At 53.6% G+C, this 21,520-nt stretch overlaps 2 protein-coding genes across 3 annotated transcripts; both read left to right on the forward strand.

Annotated features, from left to right (window-relative positions):
* Window positions 1-775: 775 nt before the first annotated feature.
* DHRS11 (dehydrogenase/reductase 11) lies at window positions 776-9,037 on the forward strand. Of its 2 annotated transcripts, XM_079798845.1 has the most exons (7): window positions 776-1,068; window positions 3,500-3,709; window positions 6,401-6,495; window positions 7,165-7,294; window positions 7,925-8,017; window positions 8,216-8,281; window positions 8,405-9,037. In XM_079798845.1, the coding sequence occupies exons 1-7, from the start codon at window positions 937-939 to the stop codon at window positions 8,444-8,446; spliced, it is 768 nt and encodes a 255-aa protein (XP_079654971.1). In that variant the 5' UTR covers window positions 776-936; the 3' UTR covers window positions 8,447-9,037. The 2 variants fall into 2 exon arrangements, with proteins under 2 accessions (XP_079654971.1, XP_079654972.1); XM_079798846.1 differs by lacking the exon at window positions 7,925-8,017.
* A 205-nt stretch (window positions 9,038-9,242) lies between these two features.
* MRM1 (mitochondrial rRNA methyltransferase 1) lies at window positions 9,243-17,221 on the forward strand. The gene is made up of 5 exons (XM_079798432.1): window positions 9,243-10,629; window positions 10,829-10,922; window positions 13,122-13,254; window positions 13,367-13,486; window positions 13,689-17,221. The coding sequence occupies exons 1-5, from the start codon at window positions 10,067-10,069 to the stop codon at window positions 13,859-13,861; spliced, it is 1,083 nt and encodes a 360-aa protein (XP_079654558.1). The 5' UTR covers window positions 9,243-10,066; the 3' UTR covers window positions 13,862-17,221.
* The last annotated feature ends 4,299 nt before the right edge of the window (window positions 17,222-21,520 follow it).

Here is a 21,520-nt window from a genome sequence, read left to right on the forward strand (position 1 = left end):
TCCTCTGTGGTCCAAACCATGCTTTACCCCTTTCTGTCTTAACCAAGTTTAGTTATCTAAAAAATGAATTATTAGTAAGTACTCTTAGGGCTGTTCTGCATATTAATATATTTAAAATGCTTAAAAGGTCCTGTCACACCGTAAATGCCCAATAAATGTTAGCTATTGATTTCATCTTTTATGTATTTGCAGCAATGAGAGTGAGAAGGTCTAGGTCTAGGGCAGTTGGAAGCAGTCCATGGGGATAGAATCCCCCAATACATATGTACTTGGAGGTGTTTCCATTTTTAACCATCACTTTTTGGTTAGTAGGGTTGAGAGTCCCTCCGAAGGTCACCTAGTATTGATGACTGAGACTACCCAGTCTTCTCTGGGCTGAATTCTTCCCATCAGCCTCCGGCTGGTTTAGTAGGGCGTTGGAGTCACCTTAAGCGCCCTTAATTTCTCTTCCTGGCCTTGGGTCAGGAAAAGGAAGGGCTACTGAGCCTGCGGCGAGGGTACGTACGTGCATCCTCCGGCCTGGGGCAAACTGCTACACCGGTTTCCCCGCCCCAAGGGGAAGAGCTCACCTGGGAAGCCGGACCACAAGACCCCAAGCCAAGACCCTCCGGCGCAGGCCCTCACCGATAGGACAGTTCCCAGCGCCGGGGGCGAGGCGGGACCGGAAGGGGCGGGGCCGTGTCCGCGCGGCGGCGCGGGGGGCGGGAAGGCCGGGCTGCTACGCCCTCTGGCGGGATGTGGCCGACAGTCGAGGAGAGGAGGGTGGAGTCCCGGCCGCAGGCCGGCCAGGTTGGAGGCGGTTCCAGGCGCGGCCCCGAGGCGGGCCGGGCGGCGGCGCCTGCCGTGGCGGTAGGGGAACGGTCGAGCCCCTGCGACCTGGGGCAGAGTTCCGCCGTCCAGTTGCCCAGCTCGCGCAGTGAGGTGGCCCGGGGCAGCATGGAGCGGTGGCGCGACCGGCTCGCACTCGTGACGGGCGCCTCGGGGGGCATCGGCGCGGCCGTGGCCCGGGCCCTAGTCCAGCAGGGAGTGAAGGTGGTGGGTTGTGCCCGCACCGTGGGCAACATAGAGGTAAGGCCTGGCTGGGGAGCGGGGTGCCCTGGGAGGCGTCGTTTTCGCCGGTTCGGGTCCTGGTGGGGGAGGGGGAGTGGCCGGGGTCGGGCTGTGACGCTATCCTCACTCGCCTGCCACCCCCGGGCCTTTTGCCCCGGGTTTAGGGACAGGTTGATGCCTAGTAGGGCAGGCCTCTGAAATGCCCTCTTTCAAGGAGCCTTTTAAGGAACAGTCCCTACCCCATGTACCAAATCTCTGGCATCTTTCTCCCTCTCCCCTGCCTGCCTGCTCAGGTAGGCTGAGGAAAGGGGAACCAGAGATCCCCGGCTTAGCGAGGCAGCCAGGGAGAAGGAAAGAAAGCTTTCTGGACTCACTGGCTACGTTGGCTACTGGATTGCTTTCTCTGGTCCCCAGACTTAGCCCACAAAGCCAAGGAAAGTGGCTCCCTACCCAATGGGCATAAAGGAATGACAGTGGGGTATTCATAGATAGACCCTTCTCCCATTTGACTGTCCTAGGCGGGACTGAGGAGGTGAAATAGGCATTGAACATGGGAGCCCTGAGCGGGACAAAGCACTGGAAATGGAACTCTGGCTTCCTCTTAAAGTGGGGTTGGGAGCAGAGCTGTGAGCAGCAGGAGCTCAGAGACGAATGAAACGAAGTTGGCCATGTTGGAGCATGGGGGAAGAAGAGGAGAAATTTCCATCATGTTCACTGGATTTGCCCAGCAAGATCACTCTCAGGGGTCACGCTAGTGCTTAGCTGCAGGGCATTATCTCCACCATTGCTCAGTGTCCCTGGGCAGGGAAAGGGTAAGGAAGCCTTGGGTGGGGGCAGAGGGAGAAGGTGTACAGGAAGGAGGGCTGTCCCCTCCCCTGCTGCTGCCCAAAGGTATATTTTATAGCCTCCTAGATAGTTTCAAGGTCACCTGGTTACAGCATTGGCCCACTCTGCCCCTCCCTTTCTCCTGGAGCTCAGGAGCCATGGAACCTAGAGGGTTAGGCCAGCGATAAGACCAGTGGATTCCCTAAGTCTAAAGCCACTCTTGCCTTCTCTTCCTACTGCCCTGCCCCAAACTAACCAGGAAAGGGAGTCCCTGAGCCCCAAGGGAATCTCCAAGCGGCTCACTTAGCCCCCTGAGGACTGGTGGGACAATGAGAGGGCAGGGACAGGGAGAAATGTATTCTCAGTCCCTCTATTCCGGCTTTCCTGTGAGGGCTTTGAGTCTGGAGGAGGAAGCGAAAAGTTGCCTGCCAGGTGGGGAGAATTCTAGGTTATCTTGCCCACAGTCTGCTTTTATTGATGGCTTGGTTGATAGTACAACAGAGCTTGAGTTCTGGCCTCCTACAGAGAGAAACCCTGTTTGCTGAGGTGGTTGTGAGTAGGTAAAATGGGGTGAAGGGCTTCTGAGTCCCGGACGACTCTACCTTTTAAACTTGGAAAGTTAAAGCAGAAAAGAATTTCCTAGGTCACTTGATCCAGCCATTTATTCCCAGCTTGGTTTGGGGGGGGGGGGGGAGGCTGCAGGCCAAGGCAGTTGGCTAAGCTGGCTTTCCTCTAGGGCACCCGTACCCCCTAGTCTTCTCCCTCCCTCACATGGACTGGTACATAGTCACCTTCACGAGACTCAGGTGCCGTCACGCCTCCAAGGCACATGGCTTGTTTCTCCCAGTTTCGGAATGCCAGCTTTCCTCACAGGGATCTCAGTGGCTCTGCTTTCTCGGGTCTTTCCCTCGCTCAGGGCTCTTCAGCGTGTCGAGGGTCCTGGCAGGACACAGGGGGTGCCAGTGTCACCTGTCACCTGACTTGCCTCGTAGTTTCCAGAGAAAACTATGCACCGTGGGACAGAGAAAGAATTTGTCCTAACTTCCTGACCCTTCCTGTATGTAGGGTGAAGGGAGATTGGCAAATGGGCTCGATGGAAAAAATACGTGTGAGAACTCTGAGCCACTGGCTGCAATTTGTGGAGGGAGGGTGATCGTTCAGATATAAGTCCTTCTGGATGAGGTGATGGGAGAGCAGAGAGCAAAGCCCTGGCACAACCAGCTCAGTGGCTCTTGGAACCGGTGGAAGTACGGGGTGGGGTGAGAGGTGCATCTTACGTAGGAGCAGAGAAGGTGTTCTATTGAGGGAGAGGAAGAAAAGAAAAATCACTCCATTCCCAGTCCCTGGCCCCTTTCTTAGAATTGAAGACTCCAGTTTATCCGTGAGGTTACTCCATTGGTAATCTCAACTTTCCCCTCCCTCACTCAGGGAGCACTCTCATCCCCTGGACTTTGACCAAAGAAGACAAGCTTAGGGGATGGGCAGTCCCAGTATCAGTGTGACCAAAAGGTGGCCACCAGAGGAGAGAGTCTGTAAGCGGTGACAGCAGAGGGAGGTTGTCTCTGGCAGGGGAGGTGTGGGAGTGAGCAGCTCACCCCAGTTAGATCCCTGTTGGGTTTCATAGGAGCTGGCTGCCGAATGTAAGAGTGCAGGCTACCCCGGGACTTTGATCCCCTACAGATGTGACCTGTCAAATGAAGAGGACATCCTGTCTATGTTCTCGGCTATACGCTCTCAGCACAGCGGTGTGGACATCTGCATCAACAATGCTGGCTTGGCCCGGCCTGACACCCTGCTCTCAGGCAGCACCAGCGGTTGGAAGGACATGTTCAATGTAAGGGCTGCAGACCTGGAGTGGGGGGCTGGGAGGACGGTGGGGAGCCCAGAGTTGGTGAGCCAGAGCACTGCTCGGGATGGGACAATAGCATGAGGGAGCTTTGGGTTCCTTCCTGGGGCATCTTGACTATCCCCTCTCTTCTTTCCCTACCAGAGGGATAGTGAGTGGATGAATGGCCATGTCTTTTCCTTTGAGGCCCTGGGCATAGTTCTTAAAGTCTAGGCTGATTCCTTCTATTGGAAGAAAGCTGGGTAGGGGAGAGAGCTGCTGTTTACTGAATGTCCCCATATGTCAGCACTGGGGGTGCTTGGGAACATGGTCTTATGGGAAGTAAGGAGCAAAGAGACAGGAGACAATGTTCTTAACCAGCCCTGCCAGCAACTATGTGGCTTCAGGCAGGTAATTACCCTTTCTGAGCTTCAGTCTTGTCACCTTTAATTGGGATGAACACACTTATACCATCAATATCTGGGGTCACTAACTCTAATGTCCCCTGTGGCCAGGTAGGTAATAAGGGAGTGAGGCAGGTCAGGTGGGGTGTGCAGTAAGTGAGAAAGCACACGGCCATGTACAGGGGCAACCACTCTAAAGTCCAGTGTCACTGCTGTAGGGCAGTGTGGCCCAGTGTGGCCAAATCTTATGATTTCTTTGAGAGGAGAGGGGAGCCTGGGTTTTTATGTGACACTCCGTCCCTCCCATTCACTGAAACCTCACTTCCACGAGGGCAAGGATTTTTGTGTGTTTTATTCTCTTACAGCCTCAGCTTGGAAACAATCAATAGATATTTTTTGAATGAATGAAACCTTCTAATACATGTTGGAAATGAATTTAAAATGCTTTTAAAACTAAGTGTGGTCCAAACATAGCCACGGGTTTTCAACTTCTGGACTGTATTATGGGGCAATATTGGGTATGAAATTATTCTGAGAAGTTGAAAGCAGTGTGTAAATGCACTGTGTCTTTCCCCTCACAATTTTTTTTTTAAAAAATATATTTTTTATTGATTTCAGAGAGAGGAAGGGAGGAGAGAGAGATAGAAACATCAATGATGAGAGAGAATCATTGACTGGCTGCTTCCTGCATGCTCCCCGCTGGGGATCGAGCCCACAACCTAGGCATGTGCCCTGACCACGAATCGAACTGTGACCTTTTGGTTCATGGGTCGATATTCAACCACTGAGCCACACCGGCCAGGCCCCCCACAATTCTTTTCATATCTGCTCACAGTAGCTTTAGCACCTAACAGGTGTTTGGGCCAGGAAATGAGCAATGACTATTGAAACAATGAACAGTGAAAGTGAAGCACTCTCCTTGCCCTCACAGAGAGCCTTCTGGGAAATCTGAGTTGTGGCCCTCACCTGCACAGGTGGGTCTCTCAACTTGGATCTCAACTTGCCCGTCTATAAAGTGAGGGACTTACTTTAAGTCCCTAAGGCCCCTTCCAGCTTGAACATTATGTAATTCTATTAGGGTCATCCTATGAGGCATCTTCTCCACTCCCATCCCTAACCCCTGGACCTAGGACAGTGGTCGGCAAACTGCAGCTCGCGAGCCGCATGTGGCTCGTGAGCCGCGGTTTGCCGCTCTGTTGACTAATGAGTTTGCCGGCCACTGACCTAGGAGATTCACTTCCCTGACATCCAGGGATCTTTCTCCTACTCCTTCTGTCCTCAGGAGCTGAGTCCTCTGCCTCACAAACCCATACTGCTAAGAGGACCAGAAACAGGGCTGAGAGCCTCCTGTGTCCTTCTGCTGTGAATGCTGAGGCAGGTTCACGCTCAGGGTGTTCTGTCCTGATGCCTGGCTCTGACACCTGATAAGGACAAACATCTAATTTCCCGGCTGGTCCCGTCTCTTCTGGAGAGGCGAGACATGAGGACCTGCTGAAAGCTTTATCTCTGCTTGTCCTCCTGGGTAAAGCTAGGGGTGGGGCTGGGCAGGAGCTTTAGAGCAGAGACATTTCTTCAGGCCTCTGTTCCTTGAGGGGTGGGGATTTGGTGTCACCTCTGCCACAGCGAGTAGGAGAGGGCAGAAAGGGGCCAAGGGAGGCAGGAAGCCCCTTGGGAGGTCCCCTGCCTTCCATGACAAGTTACCCCACCCTCTTAAGAGTCTCTGTGCCTAGTTCTGTAGATGGAACAGAGGTTAAAGGAAGGAGGATCAGACCTTTTCTACTAGAAGTCTCAAGGGAGGGGACAGGAAAGGAGCAGAGAATAGCTGGGTAAGGTGGGGAGAGGCTAAGGGGTGTTTGAGGAGAGAGATTTTTAAAGCCATTTTAGGAAGGATTTGAGGCTGTTTAGGAGAGAGCAGGATCAGGGGCACTGTCCCAGAGAAGAGGGTATTTGGAGAAGAAAAGGAAATGGTTCCCTGAGGCAGAGATTCTACTGTTTGGAGAGGAGACAGCCAAGATACAGAGGGTTCCTGGGTTGTGTGTGGGGTTTGGGGAGTTTATATTCCTGTTCGCAGGAACTTGGGGTCACCCAGGGAGAGAAGCTGCCTCTGCTGTCAGCTGGGGGTGGCAGCTTTAGGGGGGCGGGGGCACCTCTAAGGCACAGTGCCCTGGGTCTGTTGTTGGTCTCTGGTAGGACCGAGGTACTGTTTTGGAATGCTTCCCAGGGGTTCTCTGTGGCTCCATCACCTGCTCAGATGGGCCCAAGCTAGAGACACCCCATTGCCCTCCCTGGCCTGCAGGTGAATGTGTTGGCCCTCAGCATCTGCACGCGGGAAGCCTACCAGTCCATGAAGGAGCGGAATGTGGATGATGGGCACATCATTAACATCAACAGGTGAGACAGGTGGCCGAGGGCTAGAGCGCAGATCACCACTCACCCTCCAAGCTGGTGATCTGCAGCAGCTCATTTGATCTCTTTGGAATTGTTTCTTTGGTAAAGTAGGGATTTAATACTCCGTTAACACCCAGTGGCATGATTATGGTGAGGGGAAGAATAGTGTATGTCAAGTGCCAGCCCCTCGTTGGCTGGAATGGGTGGCTCAGCCCTTGTCTTTGCAGTGGAAGCCTAGGGGCTCTCCTGGCACTGAGGTTCTCCATTCCTCAGGCCCTGGAATGAACCCCACCTTGTGGTACAAAGAAAGACTACACAGTATCATTGGGGAGCCCCCACTCTGAGCGGGGAGACATGGCCTCTGCCCTCAGAGATCTCTCAATAGAACCATATCAGTGAATGCGCAGATGAAATTAAGAGATTTTTGACAGCCTGCATGACCAAGAGAGGGGATTCTGTGGTCAGTGTAGGGAAGACGTCTAGAAGAGTAGGGTTTTCAGGAGCTGCTTGAATGACAGCTAGATTAGTGGGCTGCAAGGATGGCCTCCAGAGGTCCCCTTTAGAAGGCTTCCCTGCAGCATCGAGGTGGTGGGGTTGACTGGTACAGCAGGGGGCACTGCTGGTCTCTCGGGAGCGTCACTGTCTTCTTTCCCCTTCCCTCCCTCTACCCAGCATGTCTGGCCACCGAGTGGTACCCCAGTCTGTGGCCCATTTCTATAGTGCTACCAAGTATGCCGTCACTGCACTGACAGAGGGACTGAGGCAAGAGCTTCGGGAGGCCCAGACCCACATCCGAGCCACGGTGAGGGTGTGGCCTGGCCCTGGTGGGGATGGGATAGGCACAGGCCCTCTCCACCCCACACATGCTGCCCAGGGAGCCCATGTCCAGGGTGTGCTGCTTTAGAACCCCTGCGAGCATATTGGGCTCTGCTGCTACTTGCATGGCCCTGCTCAATACTTGAGTGTCCCGTTTCACTGACTTTGAGGTAGGAGGGGATTGGCCTGACTGGAACATGGCGGGGTGAGACTGAGGGAAAGCAAGGGATTGTGGGAAACCAGGTGCACAGCGGCAGGAAACCAGGACTCTGGGCTCTTCCCTTGAATGACCCTGGGCAACTTACTCAACCTCTCCAAGCCTCAGTCTTTGCATTTTTAAAACAGAGATGATAATCTATCAGGTTATGAGGTTTTTAGAGAGAACATTTTGTCAAACATTTACCTGGCTTTTAGTAAGGGCTCTCTCTGTAAATGGTAGATATCATTGTGACCATCACCAGTGGCAGCCTTGGAGCCAGGAGGCAGCTGCTGGACATGGGACAGCCATCCCTGTGGCGTCTGTCCTTTCTCTCCAACCTACTCAAAGCCTGGCCTCTGACTGGGGTTGGGGTTGGGCAAAGCTCAGGTCCTGAGCAGGCCCTCTCTGTCGGCCCAGTGCATCTCTCCAGGATTGGTGGAGACACAGTTCGCCTTCAAACTTCATGACAAGGACCCCGAGAAGGCAGCTGCCACCTATGAACACATAAAGGTGGGGCCTCCCTCTGGGCTTGGCAAAGCCACTCATTCTCAGTGAAGGCAGAGGGAAGGGAACCTGTCCTTCTAGCCAGGCTGTTACCCCTCCTAGAGGGTTGGGGTGGGATGTGGATGCTGGAGAGGACCTCAGTGGTGGGAGGGAACTTGGATCCATTCTGTCCTCATCTTAATCCCTTTTTTCCCTGGTGCTCAGTGTCTGAAACCTGAAGATGTGGCCCAGGCTGTCATCTATGTCCTCAGCACCCCCCCACATGTCCAGGTAAGTCTGGCATTAGCTGTCCACCCCATGGAGAAGCGCAACCATCCCCAGAGGAGAGCAGAGAGGCCTTAAAGGGGGTGGGCAGAGTGTCCTGACTGCCTCAAGCCTTTGTTCCTTCTGCAGATCGGAGACATCCAGATGAGGCCCACGGAGCAGATGACCTAGTTTCCTGTGGGGAGCTCCTCCTCCTCTCTGAATCTTCACGGCTTGGTGCTGGCCTTTGGGTTGTAGGTGTTAATCTCTGGACTCCTGGACTTCACTTCCTCTCTCTACCCCTCCCAGGGGTTTGAAAAATGTTTGAGGTCTTTTTTATCTAGTCAAATTGTTTCCACCACAAATGTGAAAAGTGGGCTGGGGAGAGGAGGTGGTGTCCCTAATTCTTTTACCTGTTAACTCACTCTTGGTCCCCTTCTTGGGCTCCTTGGCCTTTGTTTGCTGTCCTTGGTCTCTTCCCTTTGACTTGGGGCAGGACCTTGGCCAGAAGGGTGGCTTCCCCCTATCTTCTTACACTCCACCCTCTGTTGCTCAGGGATAAGGTGGCAGGGGGAACTCCTCACCTTTTATCTGAGTGGTTATGGAGGGCTCCAGCTTCCTCCTCTTCCTGCCCCAATGCCCTCACCATCCCTTCCCTCCTCTCCCCTCCCCCACCTAGTTCTCCAGTCCAGTGGGAAACATCGCTCTACTCTGACTGGCAGCACAATACCAGGGCCTTCCTCCCAAGTGTGATAATTAAAAAAGAAAAATTTCAACAACCGACCTTGGTTTGTGGGTGTCTTTCGGTTCTTCCCCTTTCTTTGTGGTTAGGGGTGGTTGTTTCTCAGAATTTCTTCCAGGTGAGTGGAAAGTGGGTGAATTTAGAGCCTCACTTCTGGAGTGTGGATTACCTTAGGTAGCAGATGTGCTTTTGGGTTGGGTCTTGAAAATTGGTAGAATTTGCCAGCCAGAAAAAAAAGACAAGATGTGCAAGGCTCAGAGGCCAGAAAGAGCATGCAGTGCTGTGGGAACAGCACAGAACTTAGGGACGGCATGAGATGGGGCTGAAAAGCCTGGATCCCTGGAGCTCTGAGTGCTGAGCAAGGAGTCTGGCCATTACCTGTGGGCCAAGGGCATCAGTTGGCTTGTCAGCAGGTGCGGGACAGGCACTGAGCCGTGGCTTAGAGAATCACCGCCACACGGTAGGAAGTTACTGCTGAGTCCTGCTAACTGGTGCTGAGGGTTTGAAAAGGCAGTAGAAATGCAGGGAGGGGCTGGATGCAGGAGAAGCTTGAGGAAAATCACCAGTATCTAATGGGAAGGGAAGCACCACGACTGACCTAGTTGAACACATCTCCGTAAAGTGTTCTTTGCTGGTGCCTGGGTGAATGCGAGCCGCCAGCTTCCTGGGACCTGGGTGAATGCGAGCCGCCAGCTTCCTGGGACCTCAAAGGGCGCAGAATGAAGCCGGTAGCAGGGTCAGCTCAGCGCTGATCACTACCTCCCGCCGGCTGCCGGCTGCCTTGCCTGGAGGTCGTTGCTCAGCCAGCCTCGCAGGCGGCGCTGTAGGGACGGCCTAGTGGATGAGCATGCGCAATGCGTCGCCGGGCAGGAAGCGGGCTCGCGCGAACTCGGAAGCGGGGCACCCCGCGCGAGGTCGGGAGGGAGGCGGTCGCGGTCCGGCTACCTGCTTTGGGGAGTCTTCCAGCTGGGAGTGTGCACTGTTCGTTTCTCTGTCTGAGGAGGCGGGATGGGTGCAACAGGCTCCGTCTGGAGTGACAGCTCTTGAGGACGTAGCTAAGGGCATCGACCATGGCGCTGCTGTCGGCCCTCAGGGGCGCGACCTGGCGTTTTCCCGGCCACCTTGTGCGTCAGTCCTCGCACCCGGCGGCGCGGCGTGGGGAGCGGCCTGGTGGAGAGGAGCTGAGCCGCTTGCTCCTGGATGACCTGGCGCCTGCCCCGCGCTCCACCGGGGGCCTGGAACTTCTGTTCGGCCTGTCCCCGTGCCTCCTGGCTCTGCGGGCCGCCCGCCGCCGCGTGGCCCGGCTCCTGCTCCAGGCCGGCAGGTCGGGGGTGCAGGGAGAGCGGGCAGAGCTGCTCCGAGCGGCGGAGGCGCGGGACATTCCGGTTCTGCGGCCCCGACGGCAGAAGCTGGACGCCCTGTGCCGCCACCAGGTCCACCAGGGCGTCTGCATGGAGGTGAGCCCGCTGCGGCCCCGGCCCTGGACTGAGGCTGGGGAGGCGAGGCCAGGAGATGACCCCCAGCAGCTGTGGCTCGTCCTCGAGAGGCTCCAGGATCCCCGGAATCTTGGGGCCGTGCTGCGCTCCGCTCACTTCCTCGGAGTGGATAAGGTCATCACCAGCCGCGGAAACAGGCACGGACATTCATTATTTCCCATGTGTCCCAATTTCAAGGGGCAGCCGAGTTCCTCAGCACCTTGACCCTTTGGTGATCCCCTAGTCAGGTCTCCCTATCGCCAGAATTTTCATCTTTAACCCTTGGGGGCCGGGGGAGGGAAGGGGGCCGGGCTTGAGATTACACAGCCTTACACGGGGCATGGGGTAACTTTGCAGCTGCCCGCTCACTCCGGTAGTCAGCAAGGCCAGCGCGGGGGCTATGGAGGTGATGGACATATTCTTCACCGATGACCTGGGCGGTTTTTTACAGGTAAGGGCCGAGGGGCTGGGGTGGCGGGAAGGAGCAGAAATGAGCCAAGCTCAGCCTCTCAGGGCACTTAACTAGCAACTGATGGAGGAAGGGGGAGAAGAGAGCATGTTGGCATCATTTCCTATGCTTCTCTAAATCCCTTTGGGAAGAGAGAAGGATCCCAGGGTTTTAAAACCACGAGTAGAACAGATTCTGAAGTTGGAGACGTCCTAGCCTCATTCCCTTTACCGCACTTCTCCAGGCATACCTTTTTGCCCTGCTGCAGGTCTACCACATGCCTCAGTTCCCTGCTAAGTAGGTCTTCAGTAAATGTGTCCTGAGTTCCTCCATAGGAACTTAAAAAAAAGAAATCTTTATTGTTGAAAGTATTACATATGTCCCTCTTTTCCCCCCACTGACTCCTTCTAGCCCGCTTGAATGGCTCATTGAGTAAGGACTAGTCTATGCCTTTCCCCTCTTCCCTTTCACACGCACAAAACAACGCCCACTACCACACAAAAAAAAAAACCCCAAATTTGGGGAGCAAACCTAAGTCAAGAAACCCCTCTGCTGTTCTTCTCCTGCTGGACACAAGGGGGCAGTATTGCCCTGCACTTGGCAGTTTCCCTGACCATCTCCAGGTCTCTCCCAAGTCTCAGTACTTACTGGATCTCATTCCCCTATATATTCTTTTTTCTTTTCTTTTTTGCCTCATCCACTGTCACGGCTTTAAGTAACATCTATATTTGAATGCGCCCCAAATGTATAGCCTAACCTGGATCTTGCTCCTAAACCCCAGATTCACGTATCTAGTTACCTACTCAGTAGCTCTGTTTTCAAACAACTAGCAACATTGGTTTCAAAAAAGCAAGGTAAATAGTAGTTGATGGGATTTTAGAAAGCTGCTCAATGTCCTCAACCCAGAATAATTCCAATATGAATAAATAAAAGCATCTCAAAGGGGTTATAAAACAAAACAGCTTTCTTTTGCTGTCTAATCGGCATTTCAAACTGAACAGTTCCATAGCCGAGCCCCTGTTCCTTCTGCAGACCCAGCTCAATCGATGGCAGCTCCATCCTTTCAGTTGGTTAGGAGAGAAACCTTGACACCACGCTTGATTTTTTTTCTGCTCTCACACCCATTCTTATTTGTCAGTGCATCCTTTTTGGTTTTACCATAAAGTTATTTGCATATTCTCACCACTTCTTACTCTCTGCACAGCTACCACTCTGGTCCAAGCCACCATCATCTCTTGCCTGTATTATTATTTTTTAAATCTACTTTTATTATTGATTTTAGGGAGGAAGGGAAAGGGAGAGAGAGATAGAAACATCAGTGATGAGAGAGAATCATTGATCGGCTGTCTCCTGTAGGCCCCACACAGGGGATCAAGCCCATAACCCGGGCACGTGCCCTGACTGGATTGAACCCTGACCTCCTGGTTCATAAGCCAATGCTCAACCACTGAGCCACGCCAGCCTGGCTCTTGCCTGTATTATTGTGAAGCCTCCTACCTGGTCTTGCTTCTGCTATTGGCTGTCAACCCAACAGGCAGAGAGATCCTATTGCAACGTAAGTCAGACCATACTACTTTTCCGTTCGTAGTTTTTCAAACCCTTTGCATTTCTCTCATAATATAAGCCAAAGTCCTTCCAGTGGCCTTTGAGGTTCTCCCTTATGTAGCCCTTTGTTCCCTCTTCTGTCTCAGTGGCTCCCTTCCCACTGGCCACCTTGCGATTGTGCTGTTCCTCACACATACCAGGTAAGCAGCCACCTCTCAGCCTTCGCATTTACTGACCACTGCCTAGAGTATTCTTCCCCCTGATGTCTACACCGTGCCTTCCTCATCTCCTTCAGATCTTCACTCAAAAGTCCTTTCAGTGAGGCCCTCCCTTCCACGAAGCTGGGATTTTGGCCGCCGTTCACTGCCCTATCTCCAGTGCCTAGAACAGAGTCTGCCCATTCTAGGTGCTTAATAACTATTGACTGAACTGAATGGCTCAGCGAGGTAATGCATACAGGGTGGGGCAAAAGTAGGTTTATAATTGTTCGCATGGAAAATAATACAATAATTAATACAAGAATAAACTGTTTCAAGTACTCGAAACTGTAAACCTACTTTTGCCCCACCCTGTATATGGGCAAGGTTGGGGCTGTTCCTCGGCCAGGGCTCTGATGAAGGTTTGGTGAGCTAGAATATGATTTCTTTCCCCTTGCAGGCCAAAGCCCAGCAGGGCTGGCTCGTGGCTGGCACGGTGGGCTGCCCCAGGCCTGAGATTTCCGGATCCTCTGAGATCCCCATCACTAGTTGCTTGGAGTTCCTCTGGGACCAGCCTACTCTCCTAGTGCTGGGTAGGTAGATGCTCCTGCTTTTCTGTACTTAGCCATTCATTTCCTGAGTGCCTGCCTGTCCAGCTGTGGCAACCCTAATCCTCTGCCCTTCCACCCCTCCTGTGCTCTGCAGGGAATGAGGGCTCTGGCCTGTCCCCAGAGGTGCAAGCCTCCTGCCAGCTCCTCCTCACCATCCTGCCTGGCCGGCAGCTGCCTCCTGGACTGGAGTCCTTGAATGTCTCCGTGGCTGCAGGTGAGTCTTACTTCTCTTCCTCTGACCACACATGTAGAGCTGTTTCATCCTAAACAAGTTTCTCAATCATTCTGTATCTCCATTGCTTTCTGTGCCAAATGCAGAAAATACATCCTTTTGAGAATGAAATGAGGGAGTGCCTAGCATATGGTCCTTCCTCTTCTCAGTTCTCTTCCCCGTGTCATTCTGTCTGTCTTTGCAGGAATTCTTCTTCACTCCATTTGCCGCCAGAGGAAGCGTTTTCCTGAAGAGGGGAAGAGAGGGCAACATCTCCAAGACCCCCGAGTACCCTCAGCCACGGCTGAAGGGCCCAGATTGCCTCAGCACCCAGGACTGTCCTCAGGATCAGAAAGAGAGAGGCAAGATGGGGGCTGACTTGAACTGTTCAAGATGTGTATGTGCTGGAGGGCAGGGGATAGGTGGCCCACACATCCACATGGCGAAATGTGTTGGAATCTGTTACTTGAGTGTGCACCAGGCTCTGTTCAGTAATCACTGTCTTGGGAAGCAGGGAGCTTTGCGGTGGAGACCAGAAGAAGTTCAGTTTCCTGTTTTGAGTTTGCACTTGCAGTTGGAGATGGTAGCCTGTTAATTTCTAGGATGTGCTAGTTGAGAGGGTCTGTTTCCGCCCAGGTCCTGCCTGGACATCAAGGGGAAGTCTAAACATCAGAAGGGAGTTGGGCAGCACAGTCCAGGGATTCTATTCCTTCGAACCAGTGTGAGAAGGTAGAGGGAGCCACGGGCTCTCTGTGGGCCAGACAGGTGCGAATCCAGGCTCACACCTGCCCCACGGCGGGGCCTGGAGCACGACTTTATATGCCTCAGGGCCCTTGTTGGCACCTCCGCCTTGGGGCTGCTGAGGCTCCAATAAAACCTCAGCTGGTGGGCCACTCTGTTCGATTCATCCATTAGGTGGCAGCCTTGCTCTTCAGTCCACAGTCTTTTCGGGAAGCTCTTGCAGTCATCTGGGGGGATTCCTGGTCGTGGCCCCCAAGAGGCAAGGGAAATGTTAGCAAACACCTCCCACCCCACTGGCCCTCAAGTCCCCCTGACTGGTGAGTCAGCAGTTAGTCCACCTCCACGGAAGGAACCAATGAAGTCTGGCCTCTGATTCTGGGAGGTGGCAAGGATAGGGTTGCTGGTTGTTCTATCGGGACCGATTTGGTACTTGTCCCTCAGAGTCCCACGGATGGAACAGAGGCCACAGATGTAAGTAGTTTAGAATTGTCTGGGCTGCACATTGGAACCACCTGGCAAGCTTTAAGAATCAACTGACACTGGGAGATCCCCAGAGTCTGATGTAGTTGGTCAGAATGCAGCCGGGCATCAGGATTTGTAAAGCCTCCCCTTCCCCCACCACAGGTATTATGTGCAGCCCAGGCTGAGAACCTGGAGCAGGGTTTGTCAATCTCAGTGCTGTTAACATTCTGGGCTGGATAATTCTCTGTTGTGGGGACTGTCCTGTGCATTGTAGGATGTTTAGCAGCACCACTGGCCTCTACCTACCAGAGGCCAGTAGCAGCCCCCTTCCTCCAGTTGTGACAACCAAAAATCTCTCTAGACATTGCCATATATCCCTGGAGGGTGGGGTGGGGGAGTCACCCCGAGTTGAGAACCACTGCTCTGGAGTATGGATCTGGAGGACAACAACCCTAAATTCAAATCCTGATTGCTGTGTGACCTTGGGCAAATTCCTTACCTGCCTGGGCCTCAGTCCCCTCCTCTTTCTGGATTGCTAGGAGGACTCAGAGGACACTAGGAACTCGGTGCCTCACGTATAGTAGGTGCTCAGTAAATAGTACTGCCCTTTCTCTGTGGACTGCATTTATCTTGGAATTCCAATGGTAATGCTAATTTAGAAAGACATTTGAATTTGTTTAAAAAGGGCCCAAGATTGCTTTATGGTCAAAGTTGATCCTCTCAAGAAAGGAAGAAACCCCTTCCTAAACTCCACAGACCACCACTTTATTGGCACTCTCCCTCCTCCCTTGAACTGTCTGTCCCCATCGGGCACACAGGCTCTGACCTCCGCTGGCACATGTCAGCCTTGGGCATACTACCTGTTTCCTTCATCCCTGCTGTGTTCTTGGCCAAGAGCCTCGTGTGGCTTTGCACCTTGGCTGCATTGTAGAGTCATGGGATCAGGGAAGGGGGACAACTTTTAATATTCCGGATGCCCAGAGGCACCAGACTGATGAAATCAGAATCTCTGGGGAGCAAGCCAGGTACATGCATTTCTTACAGCTCCCCTGCTAGTGTGCAGCCAGGTTTGAGAATCACTGTTCCTCCAGCCACCCGCTCATATCCAAGAAACCTCTGCCAAATCACACCGTGCTTTGGAGTGCATGTCTGGAAGCACACGCCAGGCAACCTTTCATCTGTCCCTAAGGTTCTTTAGAAGATGCTGGTTCTAGCCCTGGCTCCACGACTTCCTACCTAGATGGCTTCTCAGTCTCCACCCCTGTAAAACGGGAATGGCACCATCAACACCTGCTCCAGCTGCCCCCTCCCCAGCAGAGATGTTGTAAAATAAGATGAGAGCATGTCAGTAAAATATGTTTTTGGCCAGTGTTGATCAGTGATTAGAGTGTTGGCCTGCTCACTCAAGGGTTTCAGGGCACGTACCTGGGTTGTGGGTTCGCTTCCCCCCCCCTCTCCCCCCCCCCCCCCCCCCGTTAGGGCACATGCAGGAGGCAACCAGTCAATGTGTCTCTCTCACACCAATGCTTCTCTCTTTCTCTCCCCCCACCTCCCTTCCACTCTCTCTGAAAAGCAATGGGAAAAATATCTTAGGGTGAGGATTAACAACAACAACAAAAGTGTTCTGTAAACTGAAGAACTATGCACCCAGGACTGGCACACAATAACAAACCTGTTGTGATGGTTCACCTTATATGTCAACTTGCCTGGGCCATTTGGTCAAACGTTCTGGGTGTGTCTGTGAGGGTGATTTTGGGTGAGACTAACATTTAAATTGGGAGACTGAGTAAAGCAGATTGCTCTTCCTAATGTGGGTGCACCTCATCCAATCAGTTGAAAGCCTCGCCGAAACCGGTTTGGCTCAGTGGATAGAGCGTCGGCCTGCGGACTGAAAGGTCCCAGGTTCGATTCTGGTCAAGGGCATGTACCTTGGTTGCGGGCACATCCCCGGTAGGGGGTGTGCAGGAGGCGGCTGATCGATGTTTCTCTCTCATCTATGTTTCTAGCTCTCTATCCCTCTCCCTTCCTCTCTGTAGAAAATCAATAAAATATATATATTTTTTTAAAAAAAAGCCTAAATAGGACAAAAAGCCTGACCCTCCCATGAGTAAGAGAACTCTTCCTGTTTTTTTGGAACTGAAAACACAGGCTCTTCTGGAGTCTCGAGCCTGCTGGCCTTCAGATGGGAATGACATCATTGGCCTCCAGCATGAGACTCACCCTGCAGAACTTGGGGTGCCAGCCCCCATGATTACATGAGCCAATTCTCTATCCTCCTATATAATAAAAGGCTAATATGCAAATTGACCCCTCGGGAGTTCTATCGGGAGTTGGACCGCTTGCTATGATGTGTGCTGACCACCAGGGGGCGGCGCAGAACGAAGGAAGGCCCTGATTGGCCCTGATCACCGGCCAGGCCTAGGGACCCTACCCATGCACAAATTCCGTGCACCGGGCCTCTAGTAATAAATAGGTAAGTGTGTGTGTCTCCTATTGGTTCTGTTTCTCTGGAGAACCCAGACTAACAGACTTGATGAAAATAAACTCAGGTGTCCTGGAGTTCCTTCCATGTAGGGGCCCAAACCCAGCATGGAAACTAGAAGTTGGGGTTGGGGGTATTCAGGGTCCGGAGCCCCTAGTCCTGCCCATGGACTCCTCTGGTGTCTGGAACCCAATCTGACCTGCTTGGGGCATGCTATTTATCAGCTTTCTGGGTCCCTGTGGTCTGGGCCATCTAGAGGGGTCACTCTCCTGGGCTAATAACCAGGCACAGGGGGCTCCTCCCTGCTTTGTCCCCTGGGCAGCAGGCTGGCTGGCCTCTGGAAAGATAGGTTCACTTGAACCAGAAGGAATTGAGGCTGTAATTTATTGCCATACACAGCCAGGATGTAGTTATGTCATGCAAACCAGGCATTCTCAAGTCAGAGAATCACCTGAGGTCCTAAGGCCCAGGATGAGGTCTGCTTCTCCTTGGAGTGGCCTCTGGTGCCTGACACGTGACATTGTTCACCAAGTGTGGTCCAATACACAGGAGCTCCGGTGGCTGTGACAGGGAATGAAGGTGCTGGATGCGGGGTCCATTCCCTGGAGGGCAGGGTCGGGATGAAGCCACAAGAGGCCAGTGCAGTTTGCTGAGTCCCAACTCTGTGCCTTGCTGATGGTATAAATGTGAACATGTCCCTTAACTTTTCCAAGTCTTATTTTCCTCATCAATAAAATGGGGATAACTATGGTGTCTACTTCCGAGGAGCCTGGTGCTGATGAAATGAGATGATGCATGTGAAGACCTCCGCTGGTGCCTGGAGGATGGTGTCCTCACAGCACCCAGGGGCAGGCCCAGAGGTCAGGACACCAGGCTCTTCTCTCCTACCAACCGGGCCTCAATTTCCCCATAGGCTCTAGGGTGTCTTTCAGCTGCAACATGCAATGATTCACTTCTGAAAACCGCCAGAGCGAGTTGGAGAGGGGAGGGGCTGAAATGGCATTTGCAGGATCCTCCTTGTCTGGGCTCCACAGCCAAGAGGGGGAGGGTCCCGAAGGGTTGGAGGCCGACTTAGAATTTCCAGAGCAGCTGAATTGTGGCCAACACCCCTGCTTCCTTCTAGGGCTGGACTTTTCTTTTGGCAGGAGGCTAAATTGCCAGGTTCTGCCCCCAGGCTGGGGTCCTAAATTAGAGACCCCCCCCCACACACACACACTCCTGCAGGGCCAGGCGCCAGGGGGGCCTCACAGTTTGTAAATGTAATCAACCTTGAGGTCTCTGTCTTCCACAGGTGCAATTAGCATGCCCATCTGCTAATCCCTGATAAATGATGTTTACAAACATGGGGCTCCACTCAGAGCTGCACAGCCCCTCCCTCCCAGGCCAGGAGGCTGGGGTCTTCCTAGTAAAATCACCCCTCCCCTCTGCCCCCCACTACTACTTCATTCTTCTCTAGCCAACATCCCTCTTCATCCCCTTCCCAGGCAGTGGGCAGAGCTGGAGTCCCCTCCTTGGAGCCCCTGCCCCACTGTCATTGCACACACGTGGGAAGGAGATGAGAGCACACAGGGAGCCTGGGAGGCGGGTGGTAGGGCTAGGATCCTGCTCCTCCTTCCCAGGTCTGAACGTTCAGGACTCGGTGGGCTGGGTGTGCTTCCTTTATTCACCATGTCAGCTGCAACCCGGGTGACACATATGCCTCCCTTCGTGGAGGTGTGGGCCCACGCCTAGTGCCCCCAGGGTGGGCTCCTGGACCCACCCCCAGATGGGAACATTCCCACCCACCCACCTTCCTGCTGAGGACCTGGGTGGGTCCATGTCAGAGGCACAGTAGCAAAAGCATAACAGACTTCTGAGTTGGACAGTCCTGGGTCCAAATGTTAGCTCTTCCTTGGGCCACTTGACCTGATTGAGCCTCAGTGTCTTCATCTGTAAAATGGAGATATGACATCACAATGCCTGGGACATAGTAGGTGCTCAATAAATATGCATTGTTTGCTGTGAAAATGATGAAAAGAGGCATCTGAAACTACAAAGATGCCCAAGGATTTCCCCTCCCCTACACCTCCTCTCTGGGGAGCAGGGCAGGTCCCAGCTCATTACTGGTGGGGGCCGGGGTAGAGGTGTCAGATTGGAATCACTCCTGGGTCTGTTCACAGCTTCCCTGTTTCATTAACACCTCCTTGGTGGTCTTCGGCTCATCCTGCTGGGGGAGGTGCTCCAGGAAGTTCTCACTGCCTCCTTTCCAGCCCAGAGCTCAGTGCTCCTCCTAGGTTTGCGCTCAGAGTGCCCATAGAGTTTCATGTGGGGAGAAGTGGCCAGTTCTGGCCGGGAGAACGCCACCGTCCCTTCCCCCCAGGGATAGTCCTGGAAGCCTGGTCAGGCGGCATAGCACCTGGAGCCACCCCTTGCTTTATCCTCCCACCCCCCCCCAACCTCATCCAGAGGTTCTAGTCCCCCATCCCCACTGCTTCCCAACCTGGCCACTGCCTCCTTCCCTTCAAATCAGCATGAACAGCATGATCCGGGTTCTAATCCCGACCCACCTCTTCCTAGCGGGACGTCCTAAGGCAAGTTGTTATCCTCTAGGTCCTAGAGTCTAGGATATGCATTGCCTCTTCTTTGAACGGGGATACCATACCCAAGCAGCGTAGCACAGGGCCTGGTAAACCGTAAACTCTGTCAAGGCAGCCATTGTTATTTTACAGATACACCTGCTCTCAGAATTATCTTTTTAAGTCGCAAAACCTTGTTTAACCAATGGGCGGCGGGGGTGGGTGGGGAGCAGGGCCAGAGCCCCAGGACCATTCGCACATTCAGAGGAGCAGGAAAGGCAGGAGCTCTGCCCTTGAATTGCCCATTTCTTCCCCAGTCTGGGAAAAGGAGTGGGGCTGGTCGTTGAACTGGGACCTGGAGCCTTATACTGTGGGCTCTGCGAAGGCTGCTTCTACACAAGGTTTCCCTCCACTGCTCTCCAGGAAGGATTCTCATGGACATACCTTGTCGTTCTCTCTCTCTGCCATAATATTCTATCAGAGGACCCCTTTCCCCAGCTGCCCTGGGGCAGGGAGGAGGGTCTGGGCCCAGGCCCCTGGCTGAACTTGGGCCCATCTGCTTTCTCCCTCCACCTCTGCGCCCCTCTCTTCCTCAGGCTCCCCAGCTTTTTTGCTGAAGTTTGTGGTGTCAGGAGGGAGACTCCATGAAAAGTGGCACCTTCTGTGGTTTATCTGTAACTCAAAAAATAATAATAAAATACCTGAACAGTTTCCTTTAGAAAAAAGAAACCAAGGCAGAAGTCGGCAGGTGAGGGAGGCGGTCAGAAGGTGGGCTAGGTCCCTTCTTGCTAGTAGCCTCACTGGCCCCCTACAACTTCCCCTTGGCCCCCACAGGCTTCTGCAGACACTAAGCCCCATCCCCCTCTTTTAGACAATCAGCGTGTGAATTAGTTTGACTCATTGTCTAGTCCCAGGTCCCAGCACAGGGCCAGGCACATCCTGAGGGTTTAATAAGGGTGAGTGAACAGCTCAGCAAATGGGTCCTGGGGTTGGAGACTAATTGCCTCCCCCTCCTCTTCACTGTGGTGGGCTGGAGGGACAAACCTCTCAGCACATTTCCAGCTGGCACTGACCTTCAGCTTTCCGGGGAGGCAGGACACACATGATCCCCCAGCCACAGCTGCTCTTGATTCTCTGAAACAAAGGAGCTAATGGAGGGCCGAGAGGCTGCTCTGTAGAACCCCTCAGCCCTCACCCTGCTGAGGCCCATCTGCACCCAGGCCTTGCGCAGATGCCCCTCCTACAGATGGGGGTACTAGCCACGGGCCAGGCCCTGCAAGGGGCTGGATCTTGTTTAAGTCAGAACCCCGTGGTGGGTAGGGGACGCGGAAGCTGTGTGCTTGGAGGCTGATGCTTAGGCGGGTAGGCACTATTGCTACCGTTGGTTTAGGGATAGGAAACAGAGGCTCAGAGGGCTTGAGTAACTTGCCCAAGGTGATGCTGTGGCAATCAGAAGGGTTGAGGAGGGCGGGAGGTGGAGGATGGAGAGCTGGGGCTGGAGGAAGGGAACCTCCAGTCCAGCGGCTGGGAGGGCCGCTGCTGCGGAGGCCAAGCCACCTCTGCACCAACCCCCACCTCCGTCGCCCACTCCTAAAGCATCTTGGCTAGCTCTCGGGGTCATCCCAGGTCGGGGGGCACCTCACCAGCTCCCCACTAAGCTGTGGGTGGTATGCCCAGGTGGGGAGGCCAGAAGTGATAGCTCAAAGCTACTGTGGGACGTAGCAAAAGGCCTCACCTCTGTGACACACCAGACTTGGGTTTAAATCCTGGCTCTGCTCCCACATCTAAAGTCTCAGA

This window comes from Cnephaeus nilssonii, assembly GCF_951640355.1.
Source record: "Cnephaeus nilssonii genome assembly, chromosome: 19".
Classification (NCBI taxonomy): Eukaryota; Metazoa; Chordata; class Mammalia; order Chiroptera; family Vespertilionidae; genus Cnephaeus; species Cnephaeus nilssonii.

Excerpts from the sequence above, each read along its gene's own strand:
- MRM1 (XM_079798432.1), top strand. The coding sequence starts at position 10,067 with ATGGCGCTGCTGTCGGCCCTCAGGGGCGCGACCTGGCGTTTTCCCGGC. Across the intron at positions 10,923-13,121 it reads ACCTGGGCGGTTTTTTACAG|GCCAAAGCCCAGCAGGGCTG; the intron begins GTAAGGGCCGAG and ends TTCCCCTTGCAG. Across the intron at positions 13,487-13,688 it reads GAATGTCTCCGTGGCTGCAG|GAATTCTTCTTCACTCCATT; the intron begins GTGAGTCTTACT and ends CTGTCTTTGCAG.
- DHRS11 (XM_079798845.1), top strand. The coding sequence starts at position 937 with ATGGAGCGGTGGCGCGACCGGCTCGCACTCGTGACGGGCGCCTCGGGG. Across the intron at positions 3,710-6,400 it reads GTTGGAAGGACATGTTCAAT|GTGAATGTGTTGGCCCTCAG; the intron begins GTAAGGGCTGCA and ends CCTGGCCTGCAG. Across the intron at positions 6,496-7,164 it reads CACATCATTAACATCAACAG|CATGTCTGGCCACCGAGTGG; the intron begins GTGAGACAGGTG and ends CCCTCTACCCAG.